This window comes from Lathyrus oleraceus, chromosome 7, assembly GCF_024323335.1.
Source record: "Lathyrus oleraceus cultivar Zhongwan6 chromosome 7, CAAS_Psat_ZW6_1.0, whole genome shotgun sequence".
NCBI classification, from domain to species: Eukaryota; Viridiplantae; Streptophyta; class Magnoliopsida; order Fabales; family Fabaceae; genus Lathyrus; species Lathyrus oleraceus.
The window spans coordinates 127,873,449-127,891,348 of record NC_066585.1 but is presented as its reverse complement, the minus strand read 5'-3'; the positions used below and the strand labels follow the sequence as shown (position 1 = coordinate 127,891,348).

At 38.8% G+C, this 17,900-nt stretch overlaps 1 protein-coding gene across 5 annotated transcripts; it reads left to right on the top strand.

The window, feature by feature from the left end:
* Window positions 1–1,150: 1,150 nt before the first annotated feature.
* Window positions 1,151–15,565, top strand: LOC127107822 (uncharacterized). Of its 5 annotated transcripts, XM_051045149.1 has the most exons (6): window positions 1,160–1,732; window positions 1,819–1,900; window positions 1,967–2,077; window positions 2,179–2,259; window positions 2,338–2,446; window positions 14,251–15,565. In XM_051045149.1, the coding sequence occupies exon 6, from the start codon at window positions 14,266–14,268 to the stop codon at window positions 15,460–15,462; it is 1,197 nt and encodes a 398-aa protein (XP_050901106.1). In that variant the 5' UTR covers window positions 1,160–1,732; window positions 1,819–1,900; window positions 1,967–2,077; window positions 2,179–2,259; window positions 2,338–2,446; window positions 14,251–14,265; the 3' UTR covers window positions 15,463–15,565. The 5 variants fall into 5 exon arrangements, with proteins under 5 accessions (XP_050901108.1, XP_050901106.1, XP_050901105.1 ...); XM_051045151.1 differs by lacking the exon at window positions 1,819–1,900 and having other exon boundaries at window positions 1,151–1,260; window positions 1,987–2,077; XM_051045148.1 differs by lacking the exon at window positions 1,819–1,900.
* The last annotated feature ends 2,335 nt before the right edge of the window (window positions 15,566–17,900 follow it).

Sequence of the window (17,900 nt, the reverse complement as noted above, 5' to 3'; positions counted from 1 at the left end):
CTCTGGTGACCCAAATACCTATTTTTTCTTGAATGCCTGAATAGGTGAAACCTGTCGCCTACATGAAGATGGAGGCATGGATGTATGAGTAAGTGACACTCGTCTCCTACGGGAAGAAGAAGGAAGAGATACATGATCTCCAAAAGCTAAAGTATCCACGTCAACCAGACTAGAGGTAATAGGAGCATATGATGGTTGACTCTTTTCCATCTGAACAGATGCATGTTATACAATCCTTTTGTGCCTCAATCGGTCTTGCCAATCTGCCATAATTCTCGTAAGTAAACTATACAAGTGTTACACAATGAGTACAAGCATAAATTGCCAAACAAATCCACTTAAAAACTCCAAAGATGCATCTCCGATTTCTGGGAATCAAATCGTTGGAAACTTCCGGAGATGTATCACCGGAATTTTCAATAACTCTCATCAACGTCAATGGAAAACAGACCCCCAAATCAACAAAAATATTGCATTGGTCAATAAAAATATTTGTCAAACATGTTTCTCATTATGTATAAACTATCAAACATGTATAAATGATCTATTTCATAACCTAATCATCAATTTCTAAAAATTTATAAAAAAAACTAAAAAAAAGGTTTAGAAAAATAAAAAACTTATAAATTGTGAGTTTACTTCAGTGTTGAATGAGCTCTTTGATGGACTTGATATTGGTGGAAGAATCTTTGAAGTTGGTTGATTGTTTTGATAGAATGGGGTTTGAGAGAGTTTGAGAAACTTGAATGGTTTAGAGTTGTTTTTTTAGAAGTGAGGAAGGAGAGAAAAGGGTTCTGGCACAATTTAAACTAACAACGTCCAAAGATGCATCTCTATAATGTACACGAAGATGCATTTCGATAATTTTTTCCTATTGACTTAGGGCCTAATTAATATATTTATTGAGTTGGAGTGCGTTCAAAAATGCATCTCCGGAATCTAGGGGTATTATTATATTTTCATGAGGTGTGCTAGTGATTCATAGGGTGTATTAAGAAATGCCCAAATATATTTATTGAAATTTTGTTGCCCTATAGGTATTTGGGCTTTTGCATCAAATTCACATTTGTCTAATTTTATTTGGGCTTTAGCAATGACCTGATAAGTCTTCCAACTAAACCCTAGACTCATTGTGTTACACCATTTTTATTGTGATGTGTGCTACTTTGTTTCCTTATCTTTTTGTGTGAGAACTATTGTTTTTGAACCTTTTTCTCTCTTCCCCTTCCTTTCTACAAATTATCCCTCATTTGGATCTAGGTAAGCCATTACCATTCAGGGTTTCAACAATATTTTTGTTATCAAAACCAAACTCCATATTCCGAAAACAACAATATAAGGCTATTTACATGGATTTTTAAATCGAGAAAGCTTTCTCCATTAAGACGTCTTTGTTTACCTTTATGCTATGAGAGATAATCGCGAGAGCTTCACCTTTTCTATAAGAGCTAATCGCGAGAGCTTCCCCTCAAAGTTCCCGTTAACCTTTGCATGCTAAGCTAGCATCCGAGATGCATTTTATCCAACCATTTCCAGGAAGTTTCCAATGAAATCGATGTTTATTTTCATCATCTAGTTTTCTATTGTTATCATAGTACTTGTCGTCCATATTCTTGTTCTGATTCTTCCTAATATTCGCCTATTTTTATTTTTTCATGTTGTTCTTTCAATGCTTATCTTCACTTTGCCTTTGCTTTCTGATTTCTCCATCTTCCTCCTTATTTATCCTGAGGTTAGTGTCATGCTTCTTAATAATAACCTTGCATTTCAAGTCGTTTTCCATTGAGGTTTTGCTAATGTTTGTATCTTCGGTGCAAGTTTTATGATTATCTTTGTTGAGCTTAGTTGTTTCCTTAAGACGACTGTTTATTCCTTCGAACTCTTTCGTGTTGATTCTATGGTGAGTGTTAGATTCTTAATACTTGCTAATTTTATTATTTATGATCTGATGTTTGATATTTTTTAGGCTATACCTTGGTGTATCAGTGTTATCATGATATTTGTGGCTCTCTGTGTTAGTGTTGCACGTCTTATCCTTGGCTTTTCTGGGTGAAGCATTGTGTTGATCATTATTAATGTAAGTATTTGTACTAAAGACCCTATTGATTTTATCCTTCTCTGATTTTCTATTGACTTCTTGATCTGTTGTTTGAGCCTATTTGGTTTTGCTTTTTTTAGGGGGAGCAATCCTCATATTATTTTTATAGTGATACCTATTTTGGCAAATGTGGAGGTCATTATCCTTGTTCTGATGTTGAGGTAAGTTCATATGAATTCTCTTATTGATGTAAGTTTGGTTAAAATGAGGGTTTAAGCCTTTGTTATTGTCCTTTTCAGTGTTGAGATTATTCTTGGCTGGCTTGTGTAAAAGGTAGCGGTCCTTGAACTTTTGGATAACTTGTTCTATGACATCATTAACATTGATGATAGTGTTTTCAAAAACCAGGTGATTTTTTAGCCATCCAAATGAGGTTTATAATGGTAAAAATTAAATTTGTGTTATAGTCATCCATGATAGGTTTATAATGGTATCTTAGCTGCCTAAAGCCTAATACACCTTTGTGCTTGTGGTTGCATAGATCTGTCCACTTCCTCTAATGGAGTTTCTTATTGTTATTATTGTCACCCCACAAAAAATTCTTTGTCATATTCTTAATATTTGTGCAAATAGACTTTAGGGGTGATGAAAGATCTCATTATATAGGTAGGTATAACTTGGACTACAACTTTAATGAGAGAAGCATGTCCTGCCTAAGATAAATAATTAGTATTCCAACCCATAAATTTTTTCCTAACTCTATTTATGAGAAATTGAAAAGTTTATTTTTGATGAATTTATATAGGCAGGGAGTCCCAAATAGTTATGCGTTTGGTCTTTGAAGGGAATTATTATCCATTTAATAAAAGTTTCATTATTGCTATAAACAACACCTTAAAAACCATTGCGTTATCAAGATCCTAAAATTTTGTTAAAAATCGTCCCATATTCACTTTAAGCTACACTTTGATGTGAATCTATATTTAAACAAAGATACAATGTGAGTCTACTTTATGTGAACTATACTTAAACAAATATACGATGTGAATCTATATTTAAACAAATAATCAAGTTCTTTGATGGCAATTGAACATTATTAACTATTGAGCATTAGAATTATTTTATTTACAATTTAGATATAGTTTATAGGGTTAATGCATATTCCCCCTGCCATATTGATGCGAATCGTGACTATATATAAAATATAGTCTATCGGGTACTTGACTGCAAGTGCACAGTCCAGTCGTTTTAGTTTTAAAAGATATCGAACCCACAGGGACCTATGGTCAAACTAGTGTTACTAACGTCACTATGTTTAGCTAAGGGAATGATTTATAGAAGTTCGGGTGCAGAATATTAAATCTAAGAGAAATTTAGTTTTAAGAAAGAATTGATGGAAGGAATCAGTATGCAACACATTAATCGTCAGGGATTCGATAAGTCACCGGTGAATAGTTTAAATACCAAATATCTTTCAGTAGAAAATATTTATTTAAAAGGCTTTATCTCACACTCTCGTGATTGTTGATTCGGCCCATAGCTTTAAGTCAGAATGTACGCTCTCGCTGTCCCATTTGAAGTTAAAAATACTTTTTGAAAATAAATAAGTTCTAATTGCTTTTAAAGTGCTCTTGCTATTTTTAAAATCAATGCCTAGTTTTTACTATCCAGCTCAAGCCTCACGCTCTCGCGATTGTTGGTTCTCACCTTAGTTAATTTCTCACTCTCGTGGCAAAATCCTATTAAATAGCTTCTCACTTTTGTGACAAAGTTAATTAAATTTAAATTAAAAACCTCAGCCTAAAAGATTGTTTGAGAAAAAGAGTTTTCACCGATTATTATTAAATCCCATCCAATTAAATTGTTACATACCGATACCGGTAGTTTAGTCGGACATGTTAAATAGCGCAAACATAGAGCATAAACAGATTAACAGTGCAACAAACATAATTATAACAATAACAAAACAATGATAATAATAATTGAATAAAAACCTGGCAATTGGATTAACAAAGTACGGCCAATCTTGGAGTACTTGAGCAGTCCTCCACAAGTCGGTAGGATTCTGCTTCTTCAATACAATTTCTTACTAAATTAAATAAAGTGTAGTAGTTCCCCAGTGTAGGAAACTACTACTATGGCTAACTGGAAAACGGGAAGGAAAAGAGAAAACGGGAATTCTAAAACAGAATGGTAACTGAATTACGGTAAGGGAAAGAAAGTTGTTGAAGGAAAATAATGCTCAAAAGTTAAAATGCTGTAGAAAAATAAATTGCAGAGAGAATGTGTAAAACCGTCCCCAGTTTTTTTCCAACTTCTGTCCTTTATATATTCCTTTGGTGGGTCTTGGCAGTTGAGAAAATTAAGGAAGACTGGTTGAGTGAGGAATCCACGAGGGAGTCATTCTGTTGGAGAGAATTTAGGCACGTTTGGTTGCCTCTGATGACTGCTTCAAAGCGTAAAATCTGGCCGTGTGACGCTCGTCATGAGCCTGTGACGGTCGTCATGGCTCTGTGACGGTCGTCACAGGCTGGGCCGTGCCGGTCGTCATGCACCTTGTGACGGTCGTCACATCAGCAAATTCTGTCTTCTGGTTTTTCTGCTTTTTCTGTGCTTTCTCATCTGTTTCTTCTTCTTTTTCTTCCTTTTCTACATTTTGCTCATTAATGCTTGGAGATTTAAATACCTGCAAAAATAACTCGAATACTTGTGGAATAATCGGGATATTAACTAAAGTGGTATGATCTTTGAGTGTAAATCAAGGCAAATATCTGATGCATTTTCGCGTTATCAAACTCCCCTAAACTTGAGTCTTTGCTTCTCCTCAAGCAAATGAAATTTGAAAACAAAGTTAAACGCGAATACATTACCCATTTGTACGTGGTTGTCAGGTGGATTGTTAAGATGGCCGATATTCAAGTAAAACACTAAAGATACAGTGACGACACAAGCATTAAGCATTAGCGTAGATCTCTCCTTTGCACAAGCCAGTTTGAATCATGCTATTATAGCTCAACCTAGTGTCTCTCGTTCCTATTTCACCCGGTTTCATTCTAGCGCAATCACATTAAACCCTTTGCCTCCGAACGCACTTAGTGATGTAGCCGGTTAGTGACTTTGATCCTTTTCTTAGCACGGGGTTTGGTACACTAGTGTGGTACCCCTTTATACATCCCTTTTTTGAAGGTTGTGGGGGATCGAACCGTAGTTCGCCCTACCGAGTCCAGTACCAGGTACCTCTGAACCAACCTGCCGGGGTTTCTGTTCCTTCTTTTTGTATATCTTTGCAACCTTTTGTATGGTTCTTTTATAAATCTCATGATAGCAAAAGGTATGAAGGATTCTCTTTAATTCGTAGGCATCAAACACTTATATTCATTGGCTCTTCACATGGGTTGTGCTTGAGACAATGCTGACTGCTAGTATAAACTACTAGGGGTTAATTTAGAACGGAGGCTTAAGGTATCAGTATAATGGTTATTCAAACTGATCTTGTAGAAGTGAGGGATCTAAGGTGTCAGGATGATATCAATCTTGTTAGATCTTTCTCAGTTTCCTAACAGAACCTCTGTAAGACAACTTATATACTCGTAGGGAATGCATTAAATCGTAAGGAAAAAAATTTTGTTATGCCAAATTATGTATAAATGATTGATAAGGACAAACAAAAATTGTTGTATTGGTTGAAAATACTAACAATAGAAACAAGTAGAGGAGTGATAAGGATTTCCTCCCACATTTAATCAATGCATTATCCTCAATGCGACAATATACAGAATAAAAAGAAAGAAACATGAAGGTCACTACTCGTCGTTACGCTGTTGGCTTTTGCGTGCTCTTGCTCGTGCGCGCTCACCTCTTCCTCGCGGGGTAGGATCCAATCCTACATGCTGAGTGTACTCCTGGATGGCATCTACGCGATATGCCAGGGCACTCATCTGGTCTGAAAGCTCCGCCATCCCCTGGTCATGCCAGTTTGCATAGTCGTGTTGATCCCGCTGTATTTGCTAGATCGCTTGCATCATTTCCATCTGGCGTTCTTCCATCCTCTGGTTGTGTCGCAGCATCTCAGCATAGATGTTTTCCATGGTGGCGGGTCTTCGCTCGCTTCTTCGCTGCCCTCGGGAAGATGTCTCTGCAGCGTACTCCTGAGGTGGTTGTGGCACGCCTCGGTTAAGCTCCTCCTCGACTTCATCTGTTTCATTATCAGGATCTCTTTCATTTACCTTAGGGGCATCCAAATCAAAAATCCAATTTGCCATATTTTACGGATCTGTTCGATTCCTATTGGGCATGATGATGCTTCGAACTATCTTGTTTTTGACAACAGGATGATACTTCCCGTCGTCTATGGCTTTGATCAGGTGTGAAGCACGACAGTCGTCGATGTCGAGGAACTCGGCTGGCAAGGCTGGCAAGTTGGCTAGCCTATCTCCCAGATTCAAGCCTAGTGCTATGGAGTTGATGATTCCCCCAAAACAAAACGCCTGGCTGCCTCTCATGCACGCATCATGGACGTTAGCTAACAAGAAAGGAGTAGCATTGAGCGTAATTGGGATAAACACACAGTGAAGAAGGAAAAGTTCCTTGGAGTTTACTTTATGATTGCTGACTCTTCCAAAAACTATGTGCCCTATATGTTCCGTTAAGCGTATCCCAGCTCGTGGCGTTCATGTTGGTGAGGCTATGCCATGCTTGAAATGCTACCTCTGACCATCCGTCAGGGATACAACAGTGAACTCCTTCTCCATGTCGGAAGCTAAGCATTCGCGCTATCTGAGTTTGGTTTAGGGAATACTCGATGCCGAACATTCTAAATATGGCGACTCCGGTGAGAAACTGAGTTGCGCTAGGGGGTGTAATATAGGAGAAGGAACTCAGGAATTCCAGGGTCAGCGCTTCGTAGGTTGGTTGCGGTATGGTACACAGTTGCGTCAAGATGGAGTTGGTCAGCATCCACCCTACGCCATCCAAAAGCCCCAGCTCCGTCAGGCATTCATTATCAACATACCTCGTAGCTTGGACTGAGCGTTGGTAGAACTTGAGGTAGTTGTCTCTTTGGCGTTCGCCGGCTTCTCCATTTCTGAATACGACGGTTGAGAGGTCGGGAGTAGCTCTTTCTTGACGGGCCATTGGTGTGATTTATGGAACTTTTGGTGTTGGTGGGTGAGATGGATATGGTGAGTTACACGCTTCTCGCTTAAGAGGATGTAAAGAATTGAATAATGCAGAGAAGAGTGGTGTGAGTAGGATGCTTGATGAGGAAGAAGAGAGGAATTGCGTCTGTGTTTATAGGCGCTTCCTCTGGTTTCATGACGATCGTGACAGGGGTGTGACGGTCGTCACGCGCAACGGGTACGTAACGGTCGTCTGCAACGGTCAGATGTTCGTAACGGTCATTTGCATGCCGTGTGACGATCGTGGGGATCCGTGACGGTCGTCACATCTGTGAGATGGGCGTCACATTATATGTGACGGTCGTCACACGCTTGTTTGCAAATTTTTTTCATTTTTTCATTAAATGTTGCAACAGTTTAATACAGTATAATATGATAACTGAGCAATTGAATTTAAAAGCATAAATAAATAAATGTAGAAGCATAAATAGATAAATAAATATAGAAGCATAAATAAATGAATATTAATAATATTGAATTAATAGATTAAAATGTAATATAAGAAAAAATTTAATAACGATAAAAGAGAAATAAACAAAAGTAATAAAATAAATGTGCTCCCTCCCCACACAAAACATAACAGTGTCCTCATTGCTTAGTGTGAGTAGGAGAGATCAGTGGTTAGTGATATTAGCCACGGTTCTGTCCCAATGCAGCTACAACCTGGTTTAGGTGATGAAACTGCTCGACGGCTATATCCATCAGGCCTAAGATATCAAAGTGCATGATCTTTATCTCTTCTTTCACAGTTGTGATGTCAGCATGGAAATCATTTAGACGGGTAAGAAGCATGGCAGGATTATCAGCATATGATGGAGGTTCCGGTTCATCAATGTTATAGTAGTTGGGAGGTGTTTCAGGGTCAGATTACTCAACATGGATAGGGTCATTGAAATACTCGTATGTAGGCGGTGTCTCAGGGGGTGAAGGTGGATCAATTGGGTGTTCATCTAAGTCATAAAGCCAATTATTGCGGTTGTGAACACTCGTTCTCTCATGGTTAGGCAAGGTAAATAGTCTGACCACTTCGTTATTGATTAGGTAATCAAAAGTATCTGACCCAAGGTTGCCTATGATTCTACGGTTAAGGCAAAATTCAATATCCATGGGTCGGATGTTTCCAAATGGTACATGCTCGTAAAGTGGGCGTCTAAGTCCGATGGCATCTGCTATCATGGTTACTAGGCCACCTATTATTATTGGGGTGTGATTGTTCTTAGCAAGGTGAACGAATCTCTCCATCATGAATGTCACGACATTGACATGTCGACCTTGATCGACACATAGCAAGATGAAAAGTTCGTCGTGGGACACTATGGTGTTGTTCTCTTCTTACCAGACAGGGTGTGGGCTAGTATTTTATGGAAGTAGAGGATAGCAAGGTTGTGGATCATTTTGGAGTGCATCTCGTTTGGGTTAGGGTTGTAGTCTCCAATTAAGGTACCCCAAAAGTGATCTAGGTCGATGTCATCGATTAGTTCCTCCTGGAGGGTAGTAAAAACGAATGGGCCACTAGGAAATCCTAGGAGGTCAACAAGGTCTATACGGTTATAGGTAAAGTCCATGCTAAACAGCCTAAAGAATATCAACCCTTTATTAAGTCCGTAACCATGCTCGGGGTTGTAAACTAGGGAGCTAAGGAATTCTAGGGTTAGTTCATGGTAAGTGACAAACCTTCTCTTAATAGCAGCATTCTCCCACCCTAGCTGGTTAAACATAAATAGGATGCTATCTCGGATACCTAACATATCCATGGTAGGTCCATCATAATATATGGATAAAGCCATATCCTTCCGAGCTAGATAATCATACCGCCTTCTCTGAACTCTGCCTCTGAAAACTGTATCTACTGGTTGCATGATGAAAGTTAGTAACTAACTAGTTACTAATTCGCCTGTTGATCATTATTTAATGTTACTAAGTTAGTAACTAGAAGCAACGAGTATCACTGCATAGAATCAAGGAAAGGGGAGCAAAAATAGAGAATAAAATCAAAGAAGGAAAATACTATGTAATAAAGATAACTAATAAAAGAAAAGGCGGGTTGTCTCCCACTAAGCACTTTGTTTATTGTCAAAAGTTCGACAGTAACGTTGTGATGTACTAGTTTTGTGGTTGGGCGGGCAGCTCTATAAGTCTTAGACTATTTGAATAGTCTCTATTTTCAATATTATGATAATATTTTAAACGCTTCCCGTTTACCATAAATGGTTCACTATTTCGACCTTTGATTTCTATCCCACCGCTTTTGAGGACTTTAGTGATTTCGAAAGGGCCTGACCACCTAGATTTAAGTTTTCCCGGAAAAAGTTTAAGTCTCGAATTGAATAGTAGTACTATGTCGCCGACATTAAACTCTTTCCTAGATATACATTTGTCGTGCCATCTTTTGGTTCGCTCTTTGTATATCCTGGCATTCTCATAGGCATCTAGTCAAAGTTCTTCCAATTCGTGAATGTCCAGAATTCGTTTCTCACATGCGGAAGTATCGTTTATATTTAGGGTCTTAATTGCCCAGTAAGCTTTGTGTTCTAATTGCACAGGGAGATGACATGATTTACCATAGACTAGTTTAAAGGGTGTGGTCCCTATTGGGGTTTTGTAAGCTGTCCTATAGGCCCACAGAGCTTCGTTTAGTTTAGATGACTAGTCTTTTCTGGATGTTCCTACAGTCTTTTCTAGAATTTGTTTGATCTCTCGATTCGAGACTTCGACTTGCCCACTAGTTTGTGGGTGATAAGGTGTTGCTACACGGTGTCGAACTCCATACTTCAGAAGAAGTTTTCCAAAAATGTTTGATATGAAATGGGAGCCACCGTCACTAACTACTAGTTTTGGTACACCGAATCTAGGAAAGATGATGTTCTTGAATAACTTAATCACTACTCGTGTGTCATTTGTCGGAGAAGCTACAACCTCGATCCATTTTGAAACATAGTCGACAGCAACGAGTATGTACTTATTACCAAAAGAAGATGGGAATGGTCCCATGAAGTCAACCCCCCATACATAGAAGACTTCTACTTCTAAGATTCCTGTTTGTGGCATTTCATCGCGTCTTGAGATGTTACCAGTGCGTTGGCACCGATCGCATTTCATGAACGCATTATGGACATCTTTCCATAGAGTAAGACAAAAGAGGCCCGATTGTAGGATCTTAGTACAAGTTTTTGAGGTACTTGCGTGCCCACCATAGGGAGTGGAATGACAATGGGAGATTATGTCATCTATTTCATCCTCAAGAACACATCGACGGAATATACCGTCGGTACCTCTTTTGAAAAGCAGAGGTTCATCCCAGTAGTATTGTTTTAGGTCATGGAAGAATTTCTTCTTTTGTTGGTAAGATAGGTCCGGTGGAAGTACTCCAACAGCTAGGTAGTTGACAAAATCAGCATACCATGGCAGAGTTACATTCGCATGAATTTCTTCCACGGATTCTTCTATTTCGGTGTCATTTATTGTTAATTCAGACATGTCGCTTTCCATTTGGGCTATGAGTCGTTCGTAAGGGAAATCGTCATTAATTGGAATTTGTTTAGGCTTATTCCCTTCGATTCGTGATAAGTGATCCGCTACTACGTTTTCAGTACCTTTGTTATCTTTTATCTCTAAGTCAAATTCTTGTAAGAGTAGGATCCATCTTAAAAGTCTTGGTTTGGCATCCTTCTTACTTAACAGATATCTAATAGCGGCGTGGTCAGTATAGATAATAATTTTCGCCCCTACTAGGTAGGAACGGAACTTGTCGAAGGCGAACACGACGGCTAAAAGTTCCTTTTCAGTGGTGGCGTAGTTCATTTGGGCTGGATCTAGTGTTCTACTTGCATAGTAAATAGCACGAAGTTTCTTATCCTTTCTTTGTCCTAGTACTGCGCCTACTGCGTAATCACTCGCATCACACATGATTTCGAAAGGTAATCTCCAGTCAGGTGGTTGCATTATGGGTGCGGTGATTAAAGATGTTTTTAGTTGATTGAACGTTGTTAAACATTTTTCATCAAAGATAAAATCAACGTCTTTCATTAATAAACCCATAAGTGGCTTGGTAATTTTTTAGAAATCTTTGATAAAACGTCGGTAGAAACCGACGTGTCCTAAAAAGCTTTGTATTTCTCGTGCGGTTTTCGGAGGTTGAAGGTTCTCTATGATTTCGATCTTAGCTTTGTCTACTTCAATTCCTCTATCAGATACCACGTGACCTAACACGATTCCTTGTTGGACCATGAAATGTCATTTCTCCCAGTTCAAAACGAGATTTACCTTTACGCATCTTTCGAGTACCATTTCAAGGTTTGATAGACATCCTTCGAAACTCTGCCCACAAACAGAAAAGTTATCCATAAAAACTTCCATAATGTCGTCTATAAAATCAGTGAAGATCGACATCATGCATCTTTGGAATGTTGTGGGAGTGTTGCATAATCCAAATGGCATTCGTCGGTAAGCGAATGTACCATAAGGGCATGTGAAGGTCGTTTTTTCTTGGTCGTCAGGATGGATTGGGATTCGAAAGAATCCTGAATAACCGTCTAGATAGCAGAAGTGGGAATGCTTAGCCAATCGTTCAAGAATTTGATCAATGAAGGGTAGAGGAAAATGATCTTTCCGAGTGGCTTTGTTTAGTTTTCTTTAGTTGATGCACATTCTACTTCTGGTTGCAACTCTTTGTGTTATAGATTTGCCCTTATCATTCTTAACAACTGTAACACCCCCTTTCTTGGGTACTACATGAACGGGGCTAACCCATTGACTATCAGAGATCGGGTATATGATTCCAACATCTAGTAGCTTCTTTACTTCATCCTTGACTACCGTACTTAGGATTGGGTTGATCCTTCTCTGGTGTTCTCTAGAGGTTTTACAATCTTCCTCCAGCATAATGTGATGCATACAGATAGAAGGACTTATTCCTTTTAGATCTGTCCCAAGTCAGCATTAACTATTACTGGTCTTTTCAGTTCAGTGTCTAGGAATTTGTATCTTAGGTTCTTTGGTACTGCTTTTAATTCCAAGTCAGGTTTCTTTGGGCATGGCATGTGGTTGGGCGTAAGTGCTAAGCATTCGCTTAGACTTTCGTTTTGGTATGGTTCATGCCAATTATCGTCTTCAAATATTGGAGGGATTTGGATTTTCATTATATCAGAGTATGTGGTTTCTTGCATCTCCATCTCTCTTACGCACTCGTCTATGACATCAAGTAGATAATATGTACCGTCTATGGCTGGCGCTTGTAAGAATTGTGTTAAGATGAATTCAACCTTTTCCTCTCCAACTTCAAATGTCAGCTTACCTCTCTTTACGTCTATTCTAGCTCTGGCGGTAGCCAAGAATGGCCTTCCTAATATAATAGGTGTACTGGAATCTTCTTTGATGTCCATGATTATGAAGTCTGTAGGAATGTAGAATTGTCTTACACGTACGGGGACATTCTCTAGTATACCAACAGGATATTTGATTGAGCGGTCAGCTAATTGAACAGACGTCTTGGTCGGTCTTAATTCTCCCATACTGACCTCGTCAACTACTTAGCAGCTAGGGTGCTTCCGCCAGACTTGACCTACCAACAAAAGAAAAAATTCTTCCACGATCTTAAACACTATTATTGGGATGAGCCTATACTTTTAAATAGAGGCTCTGCCTGTATTTTCCGTCGATGTGTCCCAGAAGATGAGGTAAAAAATGTAATTTCCCACTGTCATTCTACTCCATATGGAGGACATACAAGCACCTCGAAGACTTGCGCTAAGATCTTGCAAGCCGGCCTCTTTTGGACTACTCTGTGGAAAGATGTCCAAATCGCAATCACAAATTGCGACCGGTGTCAACGCACTGGCAACATGTCTAGACGCGAAAAAATGCCGCTTAAAGGCATTTTGGAAGTAGAAGTCTTCAATGTTTGGGGAGTCGATTTTATGGGACCTTTCCCATCCTCTTTTGGTAACAAGTATATCCTTGTTGCGGTCGATTACGTATCAAAATGGATTGAGGCCATAGCCTCTCCAAATAATGACACACGAGTGGGAATTAGACTATTTAAGCAAATAATCTTCCCTAGATTCGGAGTACCGAGACTTGCCATCAGTGCTGGTGGCTCCAATTTTATTTCAAGGATTTTTGAAAAGCTATTACTGAAATATGGAGTCCGGCACCGCATAGCAACACCCTACCACCCACATACGAGTGGGGAAGTAGAAGTCTCGAACCGAGAAATTAAACAAATCTTAGAAAAGACAGTTGCCACCTCTAGGAAAGATTGGTCCTCAAAATTACCAGAAGCCCTGTGGGCATATAGGACATCTTATAAGACCCCAATAGGAACCACACCTCTTAAGCTAGTTAATGGAAAATCATGTCATCTGCCGGTAGAATTAGAACATAAAGCATATTGGGCCACTAAGACCCTTAATCTCAATTATACTGCCGCAGGCGAAAAAAGAATATTAGATATCCACGAACTAGAAGAACTTAGGCTAGATGAGTATGAGAATGCCTGAATCTATAAAGAAAGAACAAAAAAATGGCACGACAATCGAATATTAAGGAAAGAGTTTAACCAAGGCCACAAAGTACTTATGTTTAACTCCCGCCTCAGACTCTTTCCCCGGAAAACTTCATTCTAGATGGTCTGGTCCCTTTGAAATTACCAATATCTTTCCGAATGGAGCAATAAAGATAAAAGGAAAAACGAGCGAACCATTCATAGTAAATGGCCAACGTTTGAAACATTACCACAACATTGATAACAATGATTTCATTGCAAATCTTAAGCTTGCAGAGCCTCACGCACATTCGAAAGAATAGCACCTATCCTATTCATGTCGAGATTACGACAATAAACAAAGCACTTGGTGGGAGACAACCCACACTTTGTCTTTAACTATTTAATTTCATCACAAATTTATAATTATTACTATTGCTTAATTTTCATTTCTTTGTTTTCTTCTTTATTTATTTCTCATAAAGTTAATCGATACATTTCTGTATTATTGACCATTACTAACTTAATGTTATTATCTACTTGATTTTATCTAGCTACTGACTATCACAATGCAACAAGTAGATTACATGGATATAGTCTTCAAAGGCAAAGCTCAAATGAGACGTTTTAAGGCTCTAACTCAGAGAGAAATGACAATAACCTTATACCCAAATGAACACACCATGACCAAATTAGGTATAAGAGACAGTGTTATGTTCCTAATTAACCAACTAGGATGGGACACCTTTGCTATCAAGAGAAAATTTAGTTCCATCACTAGGTTGACTCTAGAATTCCTAAGCTCCCTAGTGTACCTGCCAAACCATGGTATGGGATTTAACAAAGGCCTAATCACCTTTAGGTTGTTTGACAAAGACTACCGCTACACCTACAGAGAAATGGCTGAACTCCTAGGATGTCCTAATGGACCTGATACCTTTACCATTACCCAGGAAGACATACTTGTGGACAATAAATTAGACCTCTTTTGGTGTAGCATCACTGGAAACAACCATCTCGAGCCAGACCTTATGCAATCAGAGAACATCCATAACCCTGCCATTCGTTACTTTCATAAGATCCTAGCTCACACCCTATTTGGAAAGGAAAAGAACATAACCGTTGTGTCCAAAGACGAACTATTTATAATGTACTGCGTATCACAGACCCGACCTGTTAATGCTGCTACATTCATGATAGCTAATCTATGTCGTATAACACAGGAAGACTATCGACCAATCTCAGTAGGAGGCTTAGTGACCATGATAACGCATGCAATGGGACTACATTACCCAGTCGTCATGGTTATACGACCTATGAACATACGATTTTGTGTCAGCACCGGTATCATTAGGAACCTAGGCCCGGATGTGTTTGAATTCCTCATTAACAGCCAACCAGTACACCTGTTTACCCTGCCAGACCCTAGGACGAGTGTACATGATAGGAATAACTGGCTCTATGATTTGGATGGACCACCACCCCAAATCCATGATCATCATGACAATTATCTCTCTGATGCTGAATCACATCCCCTAGTTATACCTGTTGCACCTCTCACCGATCGTGTTGCTGCCATCGAAGCTATTCATACAAATTTCTCCAATCTGAGAGGTGAGCTGAGCACCCTCCGCGTGGAATTCTACGACTTTATGGATGTAGTGACAGAGAACCTGTATCACATTTACCAGCACTTCTACTCGTTCGCTCCTCCTACCAGCAGTCGCCGTAATTTCTTATTTATTATAGTATTACCGATTTACTGACTTTTATTACTTTCTTGTTGGAATTTTATTGTTATTTACTTTTACACATTGGAATTTATTTAATTACTTTATTACCTTTTATTCCAGTAGACAGATTATTTCATTTTTTCCCGTCTACTCGATTCTTTTATTCATCAATTTTGAGATTAAATTCCATTCCACTATATCATGTTTTTTTATTCTCATACACTATATTATTGGTAAATTAAAATGGCATGGTCAAAGCAAAATAAAAGCACACACATGGGAAACCACACTGAATATTGCGCCCGCCACACACAGTTGTGGCGCCTATGTGAGGGTTGTGGCGCCCGCCACACACAGTTGTGGCGCCTATGTGAGGGTTGTGGCGCCCGCCACAGGGCCCATAGTGGTGCCCGCCACCAACACCAAAAGTGGCGTAAGCCACTACACAAGCTTGCACGCGCAGGCTGTGTATTTTGGACCATTAAAATCACCTTTATCGTGATGTTCCTTGCATGCAGACAATGCCTTAATGCCATTCAACCACTTTCAAAACTCTTGGACCAAGGCATTGAATATGGTAAATGTTATTTATTTACCAATTAATTTTCCAACCACCTTCACCTCTATATAAACCACTAACATTACCTCAACAAACCACACCTCTCATCTACATATTTCTCTCCTCTCTTGCTCTATTCTCACTATATTACACAAGGAGTGTGAAATCCATTATGGCACAAATCAGGGAATACGAAATAGTGTTCAGAAATGGTGAGCCAGGCGAGTTACAAGAGGAGACGTACACGTCTCTAAGCGCCAGAAAGGAATTCAAGATAGTGTTAACTATATGATAGATATTTTAAATTTGAATTATTTTCTATCTCTCAAAGACCCTGTCTACGCTCAACTAACATTAGAATTCCTAAGCTCATTAAGTTTTAGTCCCACACCCAACACAAATAGCTCTAGTGGGACTGTCCAGTTTCGTTTATTTAACGTCGAATACGCCCTTACATTTTCCCAATTAGCAAACTGTCGCATCTCGAAAATACGATTCCTCGCGATGGTCGCGGAAAAAATTATATTCGAACAGAGTCGCCACCGAACTTTATTTATCCCAATGACGTAATAGGAAAATATCGATAAAACCTTTTGAATAATAGAATAATGGTCATCGCAACCATATTCGGGTTCGAGAGTTGATTTCGCAAGGGGAAGGTATTAGCACCCCTCACGTCCGTTGTACTCAACGGGAACCTTTTAGTTCAATTTTGTGATTTGAATGTTAACTTATGTTATTTGTTTTCTTCGAGTGATAAAGATTGTTAATAGAGATGGATGGGAACCTCTGAAAGGGGAAAAGGGAGGTTTTTTATTAGTGTGCTCGCGAAGATATAGCAATCTCCTACCTACGTATCCTTATGGTGTACTAAGGAAATCAGAGCATTCGTAGTTCGGGGAACTACGATTGGTTGGTGTCTTTTAGTGAACATATGTTTAGGTCATGTTCTAAAGGCTAAACGTCGGCTTGTCTACTCTCGGCGGAGGCTTAAGCACTAGTTTGTTATGCCCGTTAGAAGGGATTTAAACAATGTTCTTTCTGAAAAGAGTCTTAATCACACGAGGGTGACAAGTTGGATTAATATGTTGGATGTTTTGTTTGATTGGTTTCGGTCACGCGGGGGCGAGGAGAATATATTTGATGTGTTGAGATATTTTTGTTGGATGACGATTACTCGGATAGTCGAGTAAGACAACTCGTATCCTAATAATCGAGGAGAGGAATAGAAGACTCTAGACCGCTTTTTGTTTCATCCTTAATTATAAAAGGGTTTTGATAATAATTAAGGTGTTTTGATTGGATGACGATTACTCGGATAGTCGAGTAAGACAACTCGTATCCTAATAATCAAGAAAGGGAATAGAAGACTCTAGACCGTTTTCTGTTTCATCTGAGTATTTACGAAAATAAGGTTGTATATGGTTGATGTATTTTAGAATGGACGACAAGTACTTGAATGGCTTAGTAAGACAACTCATATCCAAGCATCTGAGGAGGGGAATCGAAAACTCAAGACCATCTCCCTTTTCATATAGTTTACTGTGAAAATGATTTGATTAAGTCACAAGTTTGTGGGAAAATGACAATTGTTTGACTAACTGAGTAAGAGAACTCATATTCAATCAATTGAGGAGGGAAGTTGAAGGCTCAAAATCATCTCCCTTTTTATTTTGTTAGTATGAAAATAATTTGATGTAATCTTGGTTTAAGGTTTGTAAAGAAATGACGATTGTCTAACTGACCGAGTAAGAAAACTCATATTCAAACAATCGAGGAGAGGAGTTAAAGACTTAAAACCATCCCTCTTTTCATTTCGTTATCATGAGAATAAATTGATTTAATTATTTTTTTGGATGGATAGACGTGACGACTATTTGACTAACCGAGTAAGAGAACTCGTATTCAAATA